This window comes from Oratosquilla oratoria, chromosome 22 (assembly GCF_046742065.1).
Source record: "Oratosquilla oratoria isolate Oo_2021 chromosome 22, ASM4674206v1, whole genome shotgun sequence".
In the NCBI taxonomy this organism is placed as follows: Eukaryota; Metazoa; Arthropoda; class Malacostraca; order Stomatopoda; family Squillidae; genus Oratosquilla; species Oratosquilla oratoria.
Genome location: NC_134798.1, coordinates 20,512,032 through 20,527,423, shown reverse-complemented (window position 1 = coordinate 20,527,423; position 15,392 = coordinate 20,512,032). Strand labels below are relative to the sequence as shown.

General features: G+C 43.5%; 1 protein-coding gene across 5 annotated transcripts in view; it reads right to left on the bottom strand.

The window, feature by feature from the left end:
* The window catches only part of LOC143037443 (nuclear envelope integral membrane protein-like), a 190,199-nt gene that overhangs the window by 51,893 nt on the left and 122,914 nt on the right, over positions 1-15,392 (bottom strand). For all 5 annotated transcript variants that reach the window (XM_076205673.1, XM_076205677.1, XM_076205674.1 and 2 more), the window contains exon 5: positions 8,137-8,303. In XM_076205673.1, the coding sequence (XP_076061788.1) occupies positions 8,137-8,303 (167 nt within the window). The remainder of the gene's footprint in view (positions 1-8,136; positions 8,304-15,392) is intronic.

Sequence of the window (15,392 nt, the reverse complement as noted above, 5' to 3'; positions counted from 1 at the left end):
AGTGTAACAATAGAAAATTTTAATGACTCAACGAGAAGTTACTTACTAGTTCTGTAAGTAGAGTATCACTTAATAGAGATTCAGATGACAAAGGAGAACAAAGGCAGTGTAATAATAGAAAAGAGAGAATGAGTGTTTTGGTAAAGGAATGAACAGAATTAGGAAATAAGAGAATTAGTTAGTTTCTACTTATGTGATTCTCAGTCTGTGGAGAAAAAAAAAAAAAAAAAAAAAAAAAAGGAGCCATTAGGAACAAGGTCATGGAGAAGTTTAGATACATTGTTCTTATGACTGGTTAGAGCAAATTTCTCTCAGCTGACTGGTTGGGGCTTGCAAGATGACACAGTTCAAACAAGCCCCCAATAATTAACAAAACAATTTATGTATTATTAAAGGCAGATTTGCCAACATTTGAGAAATGAATTTATAAAATTGCCTAACAAATAATTTATGCAAGGTTTGTTTTATGTTGAGAGGGAAGGGAGAATGTAAGTTTGGGAGTGTAATTTAATTGGGAGGTTATCAGGAGTGAAGAGAGGGCAAGGGAGAGAAGGGGTGGCTATACTAGTAAGTGAAGAGATAGGTAAACATGTAGTGGAGTGGAAGGAGGTTTCTTCAAGGATAATGTGGATGAAGATGAAACTGGTACAGGAGATGTGGATTTTGTTAAGTGCATATGGGCCTGGTAGTGAGAAGAGTGTAGAAGAAAGGGAGGCTTTTTGGATAGATTTAAATGAGTGCATAGAGGGATTAGGGAGAAACATCAATGTAGTAGGAAAAGAACCAATTGACGGAGTGGTTGGGAAATATGGAGTTCCAGGAAAGAATCGTAGTGGAGAGTTGATGGTGGAGATGTGTCTAGAAAGAGAGTTGATGATAGCAAATACAGTGTTTCGGAAGAAAGTCAAGCATAAGTACATATGGGAGAGGGTGGTTGATGGAAGGGTGGTAAATAGAGCGTTAATGGACTATGTAGTAGTAGCTAGGAGTATAATAAGAAGAGTTAACCTCTTCCCTCCGGGGCACATCGCACGTCTGGCAGCATTAGCTGCCCGGTGTGCGATGTTGCGTCATAATAATCGCATTATAAAAAATAAAGTCAGTGCTCAATTGTCTGTTCTCTTTCACACGTGTATTTTGATAACAATAGAAAACTGATGAAGCCAGTTTAAAGAGAATGAAAATTACGTAGGTACGACTACAATAAATATAATCAAGATGGCGACTTCGGCATCAGCGAGTACCCACTTGTTCCTCATGCCGCCTACATAGGTGGCACCGTATGGAAGTGGTTAAGGATGTACGTGTACTAAGGGGAGAGGGTGGGGGAATATCAGATTATTTTTTGGAAGGTAAGTTGAGAGTGGAGGATAGATGGAGAAAGAGGAAAAGGATAAAAGGTAGGGAGGTGCTTTGAGTGAACTCTTTAAATGAAAAGGAGAAGGAGTACAAGAAGAAGCTGAGAGAGGAGTGGGAGGGAGTGAAGGATAGAGTAGAACTAGGAGTGGAGGAGGAATGGGATGGTTCAAGGAGGGAGTCACAAAGTGTGCAAAGATGGTGTGTGGAACAGGAAGGACAGGAGGAAATAGAAGGAAGGGTAGTGAATGGTGGGATAAGGAAACAAAGAAGGTTGTAGAAGAGAAGAAGCAAGCTTTCACAAATTGGTTACACAATAGGATGAGGGAGTCATATGAGAGATACAAAGAAAAGAGAAGTAAAGCACAAGGTGAAGGATGCAAAGAGGAGGGCAGATGTGAAATGGGGTAAGAGTATGACAGAAATTTTTTAAAGTAATAAAAATATGTTTTGGAAAGAAATTAAGAGAGGAAAAGGAGGCGAATCAAGTAGAGAAGAAAAGGTAAAAGGTGCAAATGGAGAGATGATAATGGAAGAGAAGGCAGTAAGGGGAAGATGGGTAGAGTATTTTAGGGAGTTGCTAAATGTGAAGAAGGATAGGGAGGGAAAGATAGTTGCAGTGGGAAGTGCTAAGAAAATGACCGTGATGAGTGAGGAAAATGGAGGAGAAATAAGGAAAGATGAAGTGAAGGCAGTTGTTAAGATGATGAAAGCAGGTAAGGCACCTGGTCTGGATGGATGCCATGCAGAATGTCTAAAAAAAGGAGGTACAGTGATGGTGGACTGGCTGGTGAGGTTATTTAACCACTTCCATACGGTGATGCCTACATAGGCGGCATGAGGAGCAAGTGGGTACTCGATGATGCCGATGTCGGCATCTTGATTATATTCATTGTAGTCATACCTACGTAATTTTCATTCACTCTAAACTGGCTTCATCAGTTTTCTATGGTTATCAAAATACACGGGTGAAAGAGAATGAACGATTGAGCACTGACTATTTTTTATAATGCGATTATTATGACGCAACATCGCACGCTGGGCAGCTAATGCTGCCAGACGTGCGATGTGCCCCGCAGTGAAGAGGTTAATGTTTGCTGGAGAGGGGGTAGAGTGCCGGAGGACTGGAGGAGTGCCTGTATAGTTCCACTTTACAAGGGAAAACGGGACAAGTGTGAGTGTAGTAGTTTCAGAGGGATTAGCTTGCTAAGTGTGGTTGGGAAGGGTAGAGGTTATGTAGATCAGATTTTTGTGGTAAGACAGATATGTGAGAAAGCTATAGGAAAGGGGAAAGATGTTTTTTGGGCTTTTATGAATCTGGAAAAGGCTTATGACAGGGTAGACAGGAAGGCACTGTGGGAGGTTTTGCGGATATATGGGATAGGAGGAAAGCTTCTAGGAGCTGTCAAGAGTTCAAGAGTAGTAGAGCATGTATCAGGATTAGAAATGGAGAGAGGGAGTGGTTCGAGGTAAAGGTGGGACTTTGTCAAGGATGCGTTATGTCTCCCTGGCTGTTCAACTTATACATGGATGGGGTGGTGGGAGAGGTAAAGGCAAGGGTGGTGGGTCAGGGATTGGAGATGGTTAAAGAAAATGGAGAGAAGTGGGAGGTGAGCCAGCTGTTGTTTGCGGACAACACTGGGCTTGTGGCAGGATCAGAGGAGGGATTGAGGAAGTTGGTGACAGAGTTCGGGAGAGTGTATGAAAAAAGAAAGCTGAAGATAAATGTGGGTAAAAGTAAGGTGATGAGATGTACAAGGGGTGAAAGTGGCAGCAGACTGGAAGTGAGCATTAAAGGAGAGCAACTGGAGGAAGTGGATAGTTTTAGATACTTGGGTGCAAATGTGGCAGGAAAAGGTGGAGTGGAGGTGGAGGTAGAATGTAGATTGAGAGAAGCGAGTAAATGCCTTGGTGGATTAAAGAGTGTAATGAAGAATAGACATTTGGGAATGGATGCTAAGAGAAGACTGTATGAAGGAGTGATTGTGCCAACAGCACTGTATGGGGCAGAAACATAGAACATAAGAGAAGAAGAGAGAAGGAGTTTGAATGTGTTTGAGATGAGGTGTCTGAGAAGTATGATAGGGGTTACTAGGCTGGATAGAGTGAGAAATGAGGAGGTGAGTAGGAGAACAGGGGTGGAAAGAGAGTTGTTGTTGTCGTTCCCTAGACTGTCTGTCCGAGCAGTCCCATCTCCCCAAGGAATGCCATAGCCGAAACTGGGTTTTCCCACAAATCCTTTATAGAGCGTATGTTGTGTTGTTTGCGTGCATGATTGTGTATAATGCAGTCTTCCATTATGTGTTGTATGGTATGGGGTGAAGTGTTACATCCTAGGCAGCTGTTCACAACACGGTCATCCAGCCTCTTCTGGTAGCCTAGAAGTGCTGGGTGGTGACCGCACCGCAGTCTGGCCAAGTGGACTCTGTCCTTTTGTGGGAGAGAGGATTCAGAAGGGTGGATATCAGGGGGTCTGGCATGCAGCAGTGTGTTGTCTTTCAGTGTGTTAATGGAGCGGTGAGTGATATGATTATGAATATGTTTCCGGAGGCTGGTATTTGGTGGTTGTGGAGGAAGAGAAGAGAGTATCTGTGCGTGATAAAGGTCTTTGGGTGTTGTTTTAATGTTTCTTGGTGTGTGTGGGTGTTCTGCTATGTAGTGTAGCGGGTGTAATGTGTTTGTGGTGGCTGCGGCAAGTGTTTGTGTGCCTCTCATGTCGAGGTGGTCCTTGACTTTGAGGACTTTTGTTTCATGGTGTAAATGGTCTGTAGGTGTTGTATTTGTGCAGCCTGTAATTGTTTTTAGGGCTTTGTTTTGTATGATTTGAAGGGTGTTGTGGTGTGTCTCACTGAGATTAGGAGCCCATGCAGGACTCGCATAATTCAACACTGAGAGTATGCATTGTTTGTATATTGTTATATTAGTTTCTTCTGTACAAGGGAAAAGGGGACAAGTGTGAATGTAGTAATTTCAGAGGGATTAGCCTGTTGAGTGTAGTAGGGAAGGCTTATGGGAGAATCTTAATTGAGAGGATTAGGAGAGGAACAGAAGGAGTAATTGATGAGGAACAGTGTGGATTTAGGACGGGTAGAGGTTGTGTAGATCAGATCTTTGTGGTAAGACAGATATGTGAGAAAGCTATAGGAAAGGGGAAGGATGTTTTTTGGGCTTTTATGGATCTGGAAAAGGCTTATGATAGGGTAGACAGAAAGGCACTGTGGGAGGTTATGCAGATTTATGGGATAGGAGGAAAGCTTTTGGGAGCTGTCAAGAGTTTTTATGTGAGTAGTAGAGCATGTGTTAGGATTGGAAATGGAGAGAGTGAGTGGTTTGAAGTAAAGGTGGGACTTCGTCAAGGATGCGTTATGTCGCCCTGGCTGTTCAACTTATACATGGATGGGGTGGTGCGAGAGGTGAATGCTAGGGTAGTGAGTCAGGGATTGGAGATGGTTAAAGAAAATGGAGAAAAGTGGGAGGTGAGCCAGCTGTTGTTTGCAGACGACACTGCGCTTGTGGCAGGGTCGGAGGAGGGATTGAGGAAGCTGGTGGCAGAGTTTGGGAGAGTATGTGATAGAAGAAAGCTAAAGATAAATGTGGGTAAAAGTAAGGTGATGAGATGTACAAGGGGTGAAAGTGGCAGTAGACTGGAAGTGAACATTAAGGGAGAGCGACTGGAGGAAGTGGATAGTTTTAGATACTTGGGTGCAAGTGTAGCAGGAAAAGGTGGAGTGAAGGTGGAGGTAGAATGTAGATTGAGAGAAGCGAGAAAATGCCTTGGTGGTTTGAAGAGTGTAATGAGGAATAGACATTTGGGAATGGATGCGAAGAGGAGACTGTATGAAGGAGTGATTGTGCCAACAGCACTGTATGGGGCAGAAACGTGGAACATAAGAGAAGAAGAGAGAAGGAGTTTGAATGTGTTTGAGATGAGGTGTCTGAGAAGTATGGTGGGGGTTACTAGGCTAGATAGAGTGAGAAATGAGGAAGTGAGGAGGAGAACAGGGGTGAAAAAGGATTTGGGAGATAGGGTTGATGAAAGAATATTAGGATGGTTTGGACACATGGAAAGAATGAGTGAAGAAAGACTAGTAAAAGAGGTATGGAAGGCAGATGTGGAGGGAGTGAACATGAGGGGACGTCCTAGGATGAGGTGGATGGATGGGGTGAAGGGGGCTTTGGGGAAGAGGGGAATGTCTGTTGAGGAAGGAAGGGAGAGGACGGAAGACAGAGGTGAGTGGAGAATGGTTGTATATGGATGATGTTGTGACTGCATGAGGAGGAATGGGCGGGGGGGTGGGGGGGGGTAGTTTGTGTGAGTAATTTTTGACGCAGCCCGAAGGGATTTCTCCCCGTCCTCTCCTTATATGCAAAGGGGGACGGAGAGGGGGGGTCGCCGATTAAATGAAGCGGCCTTGCTGTGGATGTACTGTGTCTTGCGACACTGCTTCTGACCCAGGGCGGTGGGCAGGGTGCAGGGATGACCCGTCATCCAGGAGGTGCTCAGATGAGAGGAAGGGTGGGAGGGGTGTGGAGTGTATTTAGGGATGAAATGGGTGGGAGTGTTTTTATGCCTTTCCCTTTTTGGCTACCTCCCTTGGAAGGGGGAAGAAGCCTTGGTATATGTATGTATGTATGTATATTAGTTTCTTTGTTTTGTCCAAATGTTGTTCCAGTGATTGACTTAAGTGCGTTAAGTCTGGGTGTGCATTTGTTTTTTATGTTTGTGATGTGTTGTTTGAAAGACATGGATGTATCGTATGTTACACCAAGAATTTTCGGTGTGTTTGTTTGTGGTATTAAAGTGTTGTTGATGTAGAGATGAGGTATGTATTTGTGTTCTTTTGTCCAGTTGGTGAGAAGTGTTGTTGTAGATTTGGTTGGAGCTATTTTGAGTCTGTTTGTGATGAACCATGTGTTGAGTGTGTCAAGGTATGGCTGGATTATTTCTGCAGCTTTGTCTGTGTTACGATGTGTGCATGTGATTGTTATGTCGTCTGCGTAGGAAGAGATTTGTATTTCTGAGGTGTCTGGCGTGGGTAAGTCATGCATGTATAGATTAAATAGTATGGGGGATAGAAAGAGAGTTGGGAGATAGGGTTGATGAAAGAGTATTAGGATGGTTTGGACACATTGAAAAAATGAATGAAGAAAGACTAGTATAAGAGGTATGGAAGGCAGATGTGGAGGGAGTGAACATGAGGGGACGTCATAGGATGAGATGGATGGATAGGGTGAAGGGGGCTTTGGGGAAGAGGGGAATGTCTGTTGAGGAAGGATGGGAGAGGACAGAAGACAGGGGTGAATGGAGAATGGTTGTATATGGATGATGTTGTGATGCATGAGGTGCAATGGGTGGGGGGATGGGGGTGAGGTAGTATGTGTGCGCAAAATTTGACGCAGCCCGAAGGGATTTCTCCCCATCTTCTCCTTTTCTGCATGGGGGGACGGAGAGGGGGGGGGGTCGCCGATTTAATGAAGCAGCCTTGCTGTGGATGTGCTGTGCCTTGCGACACTGCCTCTGACCCAGGGCAGTGGACAGGGTGCAGGGATGACCCATCATCCAGGAGGTGCTAAGATAAGGGGGAGATTGGATGGGAGTGGAGTGTATTTAGGGATGGAATGGGTGGGAATGATTTTATGCCTTTTTCTTTTTGGCTACCTCCCTTGTAAGGGGGAAAAAGCCTTGGTATATGTATGTTGTTTTATGTATTATCAAATTAACATTTTAACAAATTATTCAAGTTTTAGAAGAAATTGGACCCATGTAATGAGCAATTATTACATATGATAAATACACTGTTCTATGCTAGATTCCTCAATCCTACTCACACATCTCATTATATTGAACAAATACCACTAGCTGAATGTAGAAAAAAGTAGCCAAGTACTGGTTTTCTTTATTCCTTAAAGCAAAGTGTATACTGTATGTACAAAGATTTAGGAGAAAAGCTTGTGTGACCTGCAGACTTTTTCATGGTACATTAATGTAAAAATACTCTGAAAAAAGAAGGCAAGTTCCAGTTTATGCCATTAAAAGAATTTCACTCTTATCAGAATGAGGTTTGCCCCAATTAGTCCATTATAGTGGGGTGCTGACTGGCTACCTTATTGTAAACACAATAAAACTGTGATTACTGTCCATGAATTGACCCCTGTAGAAGACAGAGATGAGTGGTGAATAGAGTGTATAGATGATATTTTGATGCAACCTGAAGGGGATTTCTCTCAGTCTTTTCTATTTTTTGCATTAGGGGATGAAGAGGGAGAGTCGCCATGTAAGTGATGTGGCTCTATTATGGATGTACTGTGTCTTGCTACATTGCTTCTGACCCAGGCAGTGGGCAAGTGTAAGGAATGACCCATCATCCATGAAGAACTGAGTCGGAAACAAAAGTGGTGGAAGGGAGTGGAATGGGTGGGAGTGGGTGCATGCCTTGACTGGTTACCTCCCTTATAAGGAGGAAGAAGCTCTTGGTAGATAGATTACTGGCACTACAAGTGTATAGAGACAGGACCTCATGAGCATGGTCCCAACTCCATATGTATTACTATTAGGTAAATACATCCACTCCTCCCTTGGCCTCTGTTACCTTTGTTTCAATGCCATCCTCTTTACTCTACACCTCTCACATGCTTCCTCTTAAACATGCCTGTATTTTGCCATTAGTGCACTCATCTCTTCATTCTAATATTCATTCCCCTTTCTTCTGTATTTTGTGTGTTTACCCCTTCTTCCTTAAAAGAGGAATAATAGAGGACAATATTTCTCGTACTACTTACCGTTGGTACACGTTTAGCCACAATGTACACTATAACAAGAAGGGAGCCAATGATGCCTAAGGAGACTCCAGTAGTAAAGTGGAAGAAGGTATTTTGTGCCAATTTTTCGGCAGCAAAGAAAAGCAATACACCACTTGCTAAGTACACTAGCCGCCAGAAGTCCAGCCCTGTTATCAAAGAAAAAACAAGTACAATGCAAGAATCATTAAACAGAAAAGTTAATGATTTACAAATTCATATCACAGCAAAACCTGAACATCAATAACAAGAGGAAATACAAATAATTTTGAATATGTCCATGAAGTAAAATTGTTTATCCTCCCACTATAACTCAAGGCATAAAGGTCGTCATACAGATGTGTGTATTTTTTTCTAGGTCCTGTGTATATATTTACCTAACCAAAGTGCAAAGAAACAGCAATGTTCATTAGGTACTATTTCTTACTCTCATATTTGGCAATTATTAGAGTTAAATTCATGTATCATTTGAGCTTGAGCTATATCACCTTCAAAACTACAGTATGTAGATATTTATGCATGTCACAATTTGGCATGCTGTTTTATATTTACTGCATCAAACCTGGGCATGATTTGAACAGTTCTAGTGATCTAATTGGCAGTATGTTTTTGCCTTTAATCAAGGAAATTTCCTTCTTACACTGGATGTGAAATAAAGGCAAAAAGCAAAATATATACCTACTTTACTTATTCAGAAAATATACAAGGATAATTTACATGATATAAGGGGTTTGAACGTGGGCATAAATGTTGTGTGTTACAGCACACAACCCTCTTTTTATATGTGGGGCACTTACAAATGCCAAGGGCAGGTGCAATTTTCTATATCTATAGGCCTAGTCTATATTTCTATTTATCTGGCTTCACACATTCCTTCCACTTTATTTTTGTGTGAAGAAGGTTTATAATTTATCATTAGCTACCTATCTGAATCTTGCTTAGGACTAAGTGCATATAGTGATGGCACTACTTCCCTATGCCATCATTGATGTAGCAACCTCTGACCTCTTGTTATTTTCCCTATTCTTGTACTCCTCTGCCATACTCTGCAGCATTTTATCCAGAGGTCTGTAAACCGGTACAGTGGAATCTCGCTTAACGAGCATAATTCATTTCTGAATCTTATTCACAATGCAAAACAAAACAAACTTTTCCCAAAGGAATCAATGTAAAATATGATAGCACGTCCCATGCTTAAGAAAAATTACCCAAAAATAATTTGTAATAATATATATTTTTTTTATTAACACATAACATAAAAATATTTTAATGTACTGTACAGTAAATGAACTTGGAAAAAAACAAATTAGTAAAATAATATAAGAATTAATATACTGTTGCAATTTACGAAAAAAAGAAGGTAGCTGCGGCACAAGGGAGATGAGGGAGTATTATTGAGGTGAAGGAGGCAAATCTTCCACCAGGGGAGATTCCTTTTCACTGCTATAGTAGTCTCGACTGACTCCCTAGCTTTATATATTTTAGAAACACTTTTATACTACGACTATCCCTCCGTTATGCTGTTCCCCAACCCCTTGTTGCTGTCCTGTACCATTTCTCTAAGTATTCTTTTTCTGTGGTGGGGGAATTCCCTGTGGTGGGGGAAAAGAATACTGCCACCAAGTATTCCCACTTGGATCGTAAGAGGCGAGAAGAAAGGGACGGGGATTGGGACTAGGCATCCTTCTCCTTGTAGCCCCACAGGGGACATTCCTAAACAAAAAAGAGAAGGCATTAGAGGGTCTGGGAGTTTTCAGACCAGCACCCTAAGGTTTGGGTCTTTTAATGTGCGTGGATGTGGTACAGATCAGAGTAAAAGGGAAGAGATAGGTAGTATGTTTGTGAGAAGAAAGATGGATGTGTTGGCTTTGAGTGAAACTAAGTTGAGAGGGAAGGGTGAGTGTAAGTGGGAGGTTATCAGGAGTGAAGAGGGCGAGGGAGGGAAGGGGTGGCTATACTAGTAAGTGAAGAGATAGGTAAACGGGTAGTGGAGTGGAAGGAGGTTTCATCAAGGATAATGTGGATGAAGGTGAAACTGGGAAAGGAGATGTGGGTTTTTGTAAGTGCATATGGGCCTGGCAGTGAGAAGAGTGTAGAAGGAAGGGAGGCCTTTTGGATAGATTTAAATGAGTGCATAGAAGATTTAGGAAGAAATGTAAATGTAATAGTACTGGGAGACCTTAATGCTAGGGTAGGAAATGGTCCAATCGATGGAGATGTTAGGAAATGTGGAGTTCCAGGAAAGAATTGTAGTGGAGAGTTGATGGTGGAAATGTGTCTAGAAAGAGAGTTGATGATAGCAAATACAGTGTTTCGGAAGAAAGTCAAGCATAAGTACACATGGGAGAGGGTGGTGGATGGAAGGGTGGTAGATAGAGCGCTAATGGATTATGTAGTGGTAAATAGGATTATGATAGGAAGAGTTAAGGATGTACATGTGCTAAGGGGAGAGGGTGGGGGAATATCAGATCATTTTTTGGTGGAAGGTAAGTTGAGAGTAGAGGATAGATGGAGAAAGAGGAAAGGGACAAAAGGTAAGGAGGTTCTTAGAGTGAACTCTTTGAATGAAAAGGGAAAGGAGGAGTATGAAAAGAAGCTGAAGGAGGAGTGGGAGGGAGTAAAGGATAGAGTAGAGCTGGGTGTGGAGGAGGAATGGGGATGGTTCAAGGAGGGAGTCATAAAGTGTGCAAGGATGGTGTGTGGAACAAGAAGGACAGGGGAAAATAGAAGAAAGGGTAGTGAATGGTGGGATGAGGAAACAAAGAAGGTTGTAGAAGAGAAGAAGCGAGCTTTCACAGATTGGTTACAAAATAGGACGAGGGAGTCATACGAGAGGTACAAAGAAAAGAAAAGAGAAGTAAAGCAAAAGGTAAAGGAGGCAAAGAGGAGAGCAGATGCGAAATGGGGTAAGAGTATGACAGAAATTTTTGAAAGTAATAAAAAGATGTTTTGGAAAGAAATTAAGAGAGGAAGAGGATGCAAATCAAGTAGAGAAGAAAAGGTAAAAGGGTGCAGATGAAGAGATGATAATGGAAGAGAAGGCAGTAAGGGGAAGATGGGCACAATATTTTAGGGAATTGCTAAGTGTGAAGGAGGATAGGGAGGGAAAGATAGCTGCAGTAGGAAATACAAAGAAAATGAGAGTGATGAGTGAGGAGAATGGAGGAGAAATAAGGAAGGATGAGGTGAAGGCAGTTGTTAAGATGATGAAAGCAGGTAAGGCACCTGGTCTGGATGGATGCCATGCAGAATGTCTGAAAAAGGGAGGTACAGTGATGGTGGACTGGCTGGTGAGGTTATTTAATGTTTGCTGGAGAGAGGGTAGAGTGCCGGAGGACTTGAGGAGTGCCTGTATAGTTCCACTTTACAAGGGAAAAGGGGACAAGTGTGAATGTAGTAGTTTCAGAGGGATTAGCTTGTTAAGTGTAGTTGGGAAGGCTTATGGGAGGATCTTGATTGAGAGGATTAGGAGAGGAACAGAAGGAGTAATTGGTGAGGAACAGTGTGGATTTAGGACAGGTAGAGGTTGTGTAGATCAGATCTTTGTGGTAAGACAGATATGTGAGAAAGCTATAGGAAAGGGGAAGGATGTTTTTTGGGCTTTTATGGATCTGGAAAAGGCTTATGATAGGGTAGACAGAAAGGCATTGTGGGAGGTTATGCAGATATACGGGATAGGAGGAAAGCTGGGAGCTGTCAAGAGTTTATGAGAGTAGTAGAGCTTGTGTCAGGATTGGAAATGGAGAGAGTGAGTGGTTTGAGGTAAAGGTGGGACTTCGTCAAGGATGCATTATCTCGCCCTGGCTGTTCAACTTATACATGGATGGGTTAGTGCGAGAGGTAAATGCAAGGGTAGTGGGCAAGGGATTGGAGATGGTTAAAGAAAATGGAGAAAAGTGGGAGGTGAGCCAGCTGTTGTTTGCGGATGACACTGCGCTTGTGGCAGGATTGGAGGAGGGATTGAGGAAGTTGGTGGCAGAGTTTGGGAGAGTATGTGATAGAAGAAAGCTAAAGATAAATGTGGGTAAAAGTAAGGTGATGAGATGTACAAGAGGGTGAAAGTGGCAGTAGACTGGAAGTGAGCATTAAGGGAGGAAGTGGATAGTTTTAGATACTTGGGTGCAAATGTGGCAGGAAAAGGTGGAGTGAAGGTGGAGGTAGAATGTAGATTGAGAGAAACAAGTAAATGCCTTAGTGGATTAAAGAGTGTAATGAGGAATAGACATTTGGGAATGGAGGCTAAGAGGAGACTGTATGAAGGAGTGATTGTGCCAACAGCACTGTATGGGGCAGAAACATGGAACATAAGAGAAGAAGAGAGGAGTTTGAATGTGATTGAGATGAGGTGTCTGAGAAGTATGATAGGGGTTACTAGGCTAGATAGAGTGAGAAATGAGGAAGTAAGGAGGAGAGGAGAACAGGGGTGGAAAGAGAGTTGGGAGATAGGGTTGATGAAAGAGTATTAGGATGGTTTGGACACATGGAAAGAATGAGTGAAGAAAGACTAGTGTAAGAGGTATGGAAGGCAGATGTGGAGGAAGTGAACATGAGGGGTCGTCCTAGGATGAGGTGGATGAATGGGGTGAAGGGGGCTTTGGGGAAGAGGGGAATGTCTGTTGAGGAAGGACGGGAGAGGACAGAAGACAGGGGTGAATGGAGAATGGTTGTATATGGATGATGTTGTGGTTGCATGAGGTGGAATGGACAAGGGGATGGGGGGTGAGGTAGTGTGTGTGAGCAAAATTAGACGCAGCCCGAAAGGATTTCTCCCCGTCCTCTCCTTTTATGCAATGGGGGGACGGAGAGGGGGGGGGTCGCCGATTTAATGAAGCGGCCTTGCTGTGGATGTGCTGTGTCTTGCGACACTGCCTCTGACCCAGGGCAGTGGACAAGGTGCAGGGATTACCCGTCATCCAGGGGGTGCACAGATAAGAGGGAGGGTGGAGGGGTGTGGAGTGTATTCAGGGATGGAATTGGTGGAAATGATTTTATGCCTTTCCCTTTTTGGCTACCTCCCTTGTAAGGGGGAAAAAGCCTTGGTATATGTATGTATGTATGTAGAAACACTGGCACAACTGGCCCCTTCTTTAGAATCCTTTTACACAAGAAAGGTGTTTAAAGATATTTTTGTCTATGCTTCAAAATTTGGCAAAAATGCAACACAGCATTATTATTATATAAATTTGTAGTGTACATAGCCACTGCCTTATTAGGATGATACTTCTCAATGTACGATGAAACAGTTTCCCATGCTTTAAGCATCTCCCTTATTGCACTGGAAGGTTGTTGCTCTGCTGAGGCTGTTACCTCCTCCTCCCCTGATGAAATCTCCTCCACAACTTCTTGCTGTGAAACAGAATGCAACTCCATAAGCTCTTTGGTGGTCAGCTCCTGTCTATGCTCTTCCACAAGCTCGTTGATGTCGTTGTCATCCACCTCCAGCCCTATGGTCTGGGTCAAAAGACACAATCTTGTCAACTACAGGCTTCATAGGCACAGACTTAAACCCCTTAAAGTCACATTTGACATCACCGTCTGACCAAAGCTTCTTCCCATGCATCTCACTTGACCTCACACCTAAAATTCACTTTATTTCTAACTTTTATGCATCTCATTTTAGTTTACCTCCCACTCTTTTTTCTTTCATTTTTCTACTTTTCTCTACCACTACACCTCCTACCAGTTTCTCTGCTTTTGGTTGCTTAAGATGCAGCATCACCATCTAAGTTTCTGCCCATTTCTCCTGCACCATAATCATTGTCCTAAAATGCACTTATTGGCAATACCTAACTTTTATACATTACTACATACATATACCAAAGGCTTTTACCCCCTTACAGACGCCTCTTCCCCTTCCACACATCTGAGGTGGGCAAGTGCATTCCTTTAGTGGGTTCCTGTGTTCTTGCATACATACGTACAGCCTTTTTAGGAATGCAGGAATGCAAAAAATTCAAAGGAATGCAAATAAGAGGAATGCACCGCCCAAAATTTTAAAGTGTTACTGTGTTCTGAGCATTACGAAATTATTTCTTTTTCAAAATGTTTTCAATGGAAACAACAAAGATGACATTCACTATGTGGCAACATTCATGTTCAGGCGTGAGGTGAGGCAGGTGGAAGAGACAGTCACCAAGACCCAGGACCAGCGGAAGAAAGCAATGGTGAGCATCCCCCTCAGCCACAACCTCTTCCCCACCCACTACAGGGATGCCTGGCTGGACCTCTTTAAAAAATACAATACTCCTCTTCCTAGCTCACTTGATTTCTGTACAAATCCCGCTCCTGGGGTTGCTCCTGCTTCAGTCTTTATTCCTCCTTGGAGTCACAGCACACAGTCCCTATACTATTTTTTCTTCTTACTGTCTAACTTCTATCACAGCCAAGCCGTGTCCCATCTTCATTCCACTCACACACACACACATGCACACATCCGTGGCCCTCACTACACTGTCCACGCACACCGACCCGCGGGCATCACCCCCACCCCCTCAAGGTATCACCAACTCATGCATTTTGACCCCCCCCCCCCCACTGGGGGTGCCAACCGCGCATCCCTGTCTGTGCCACATTCACACCACACACCCTTGATCTCGAGATCAACCTATTATTCGTTTCTTCCATCTCCTACTTGATAGTCCTGCAGCCATCTCGGAGGACGCGTGTCGCGGTGGGGTCTCCACGACACAGCCCCCTCATTCCCTACCATGTCGTGACTCTCTCCCCCCAACCTGTGCCAAGGCGAGGCTTTCTTCAGTGTTGGCTGGTAGCCCTGGCCCTACCCGGGGATGTCGCCAATCATATTTAAACAAGGCTATTTGTGGAACCAAGCGTTCATCTTGGCCTGAACTGGGGGACATGTTATACCAGAAGACTGCCTCTGTGGGTGGGATTAGCGCCCTCTCGGCAATGGACTTAATCGTGCAATGGTGTCGTTCTACTATTCCGTTTCCACTCGGCCGGTAAGCAGCCCGAAAGAAGCGTCTTGTGTTCCATTTGTCCAACATGTCTTTCAGTGCCCCCGACCCAAATGCTGTGCTATTATCCATTAGGACTTATCCACTGGGCCCCGTTCCAGAAATATCTCATTCATCACCTGTGCAATCTCCTCTACAGCTTCCGTCTTCAGCTCTCACCAGACGGCGAAACGTCCCGGGCCTCAGGCAACTATTGATGGGTACATGCTTCGCCAATAGTGGGTTACACCAACCGCTAGCCTCCTCCAGTTTTCTCCCACG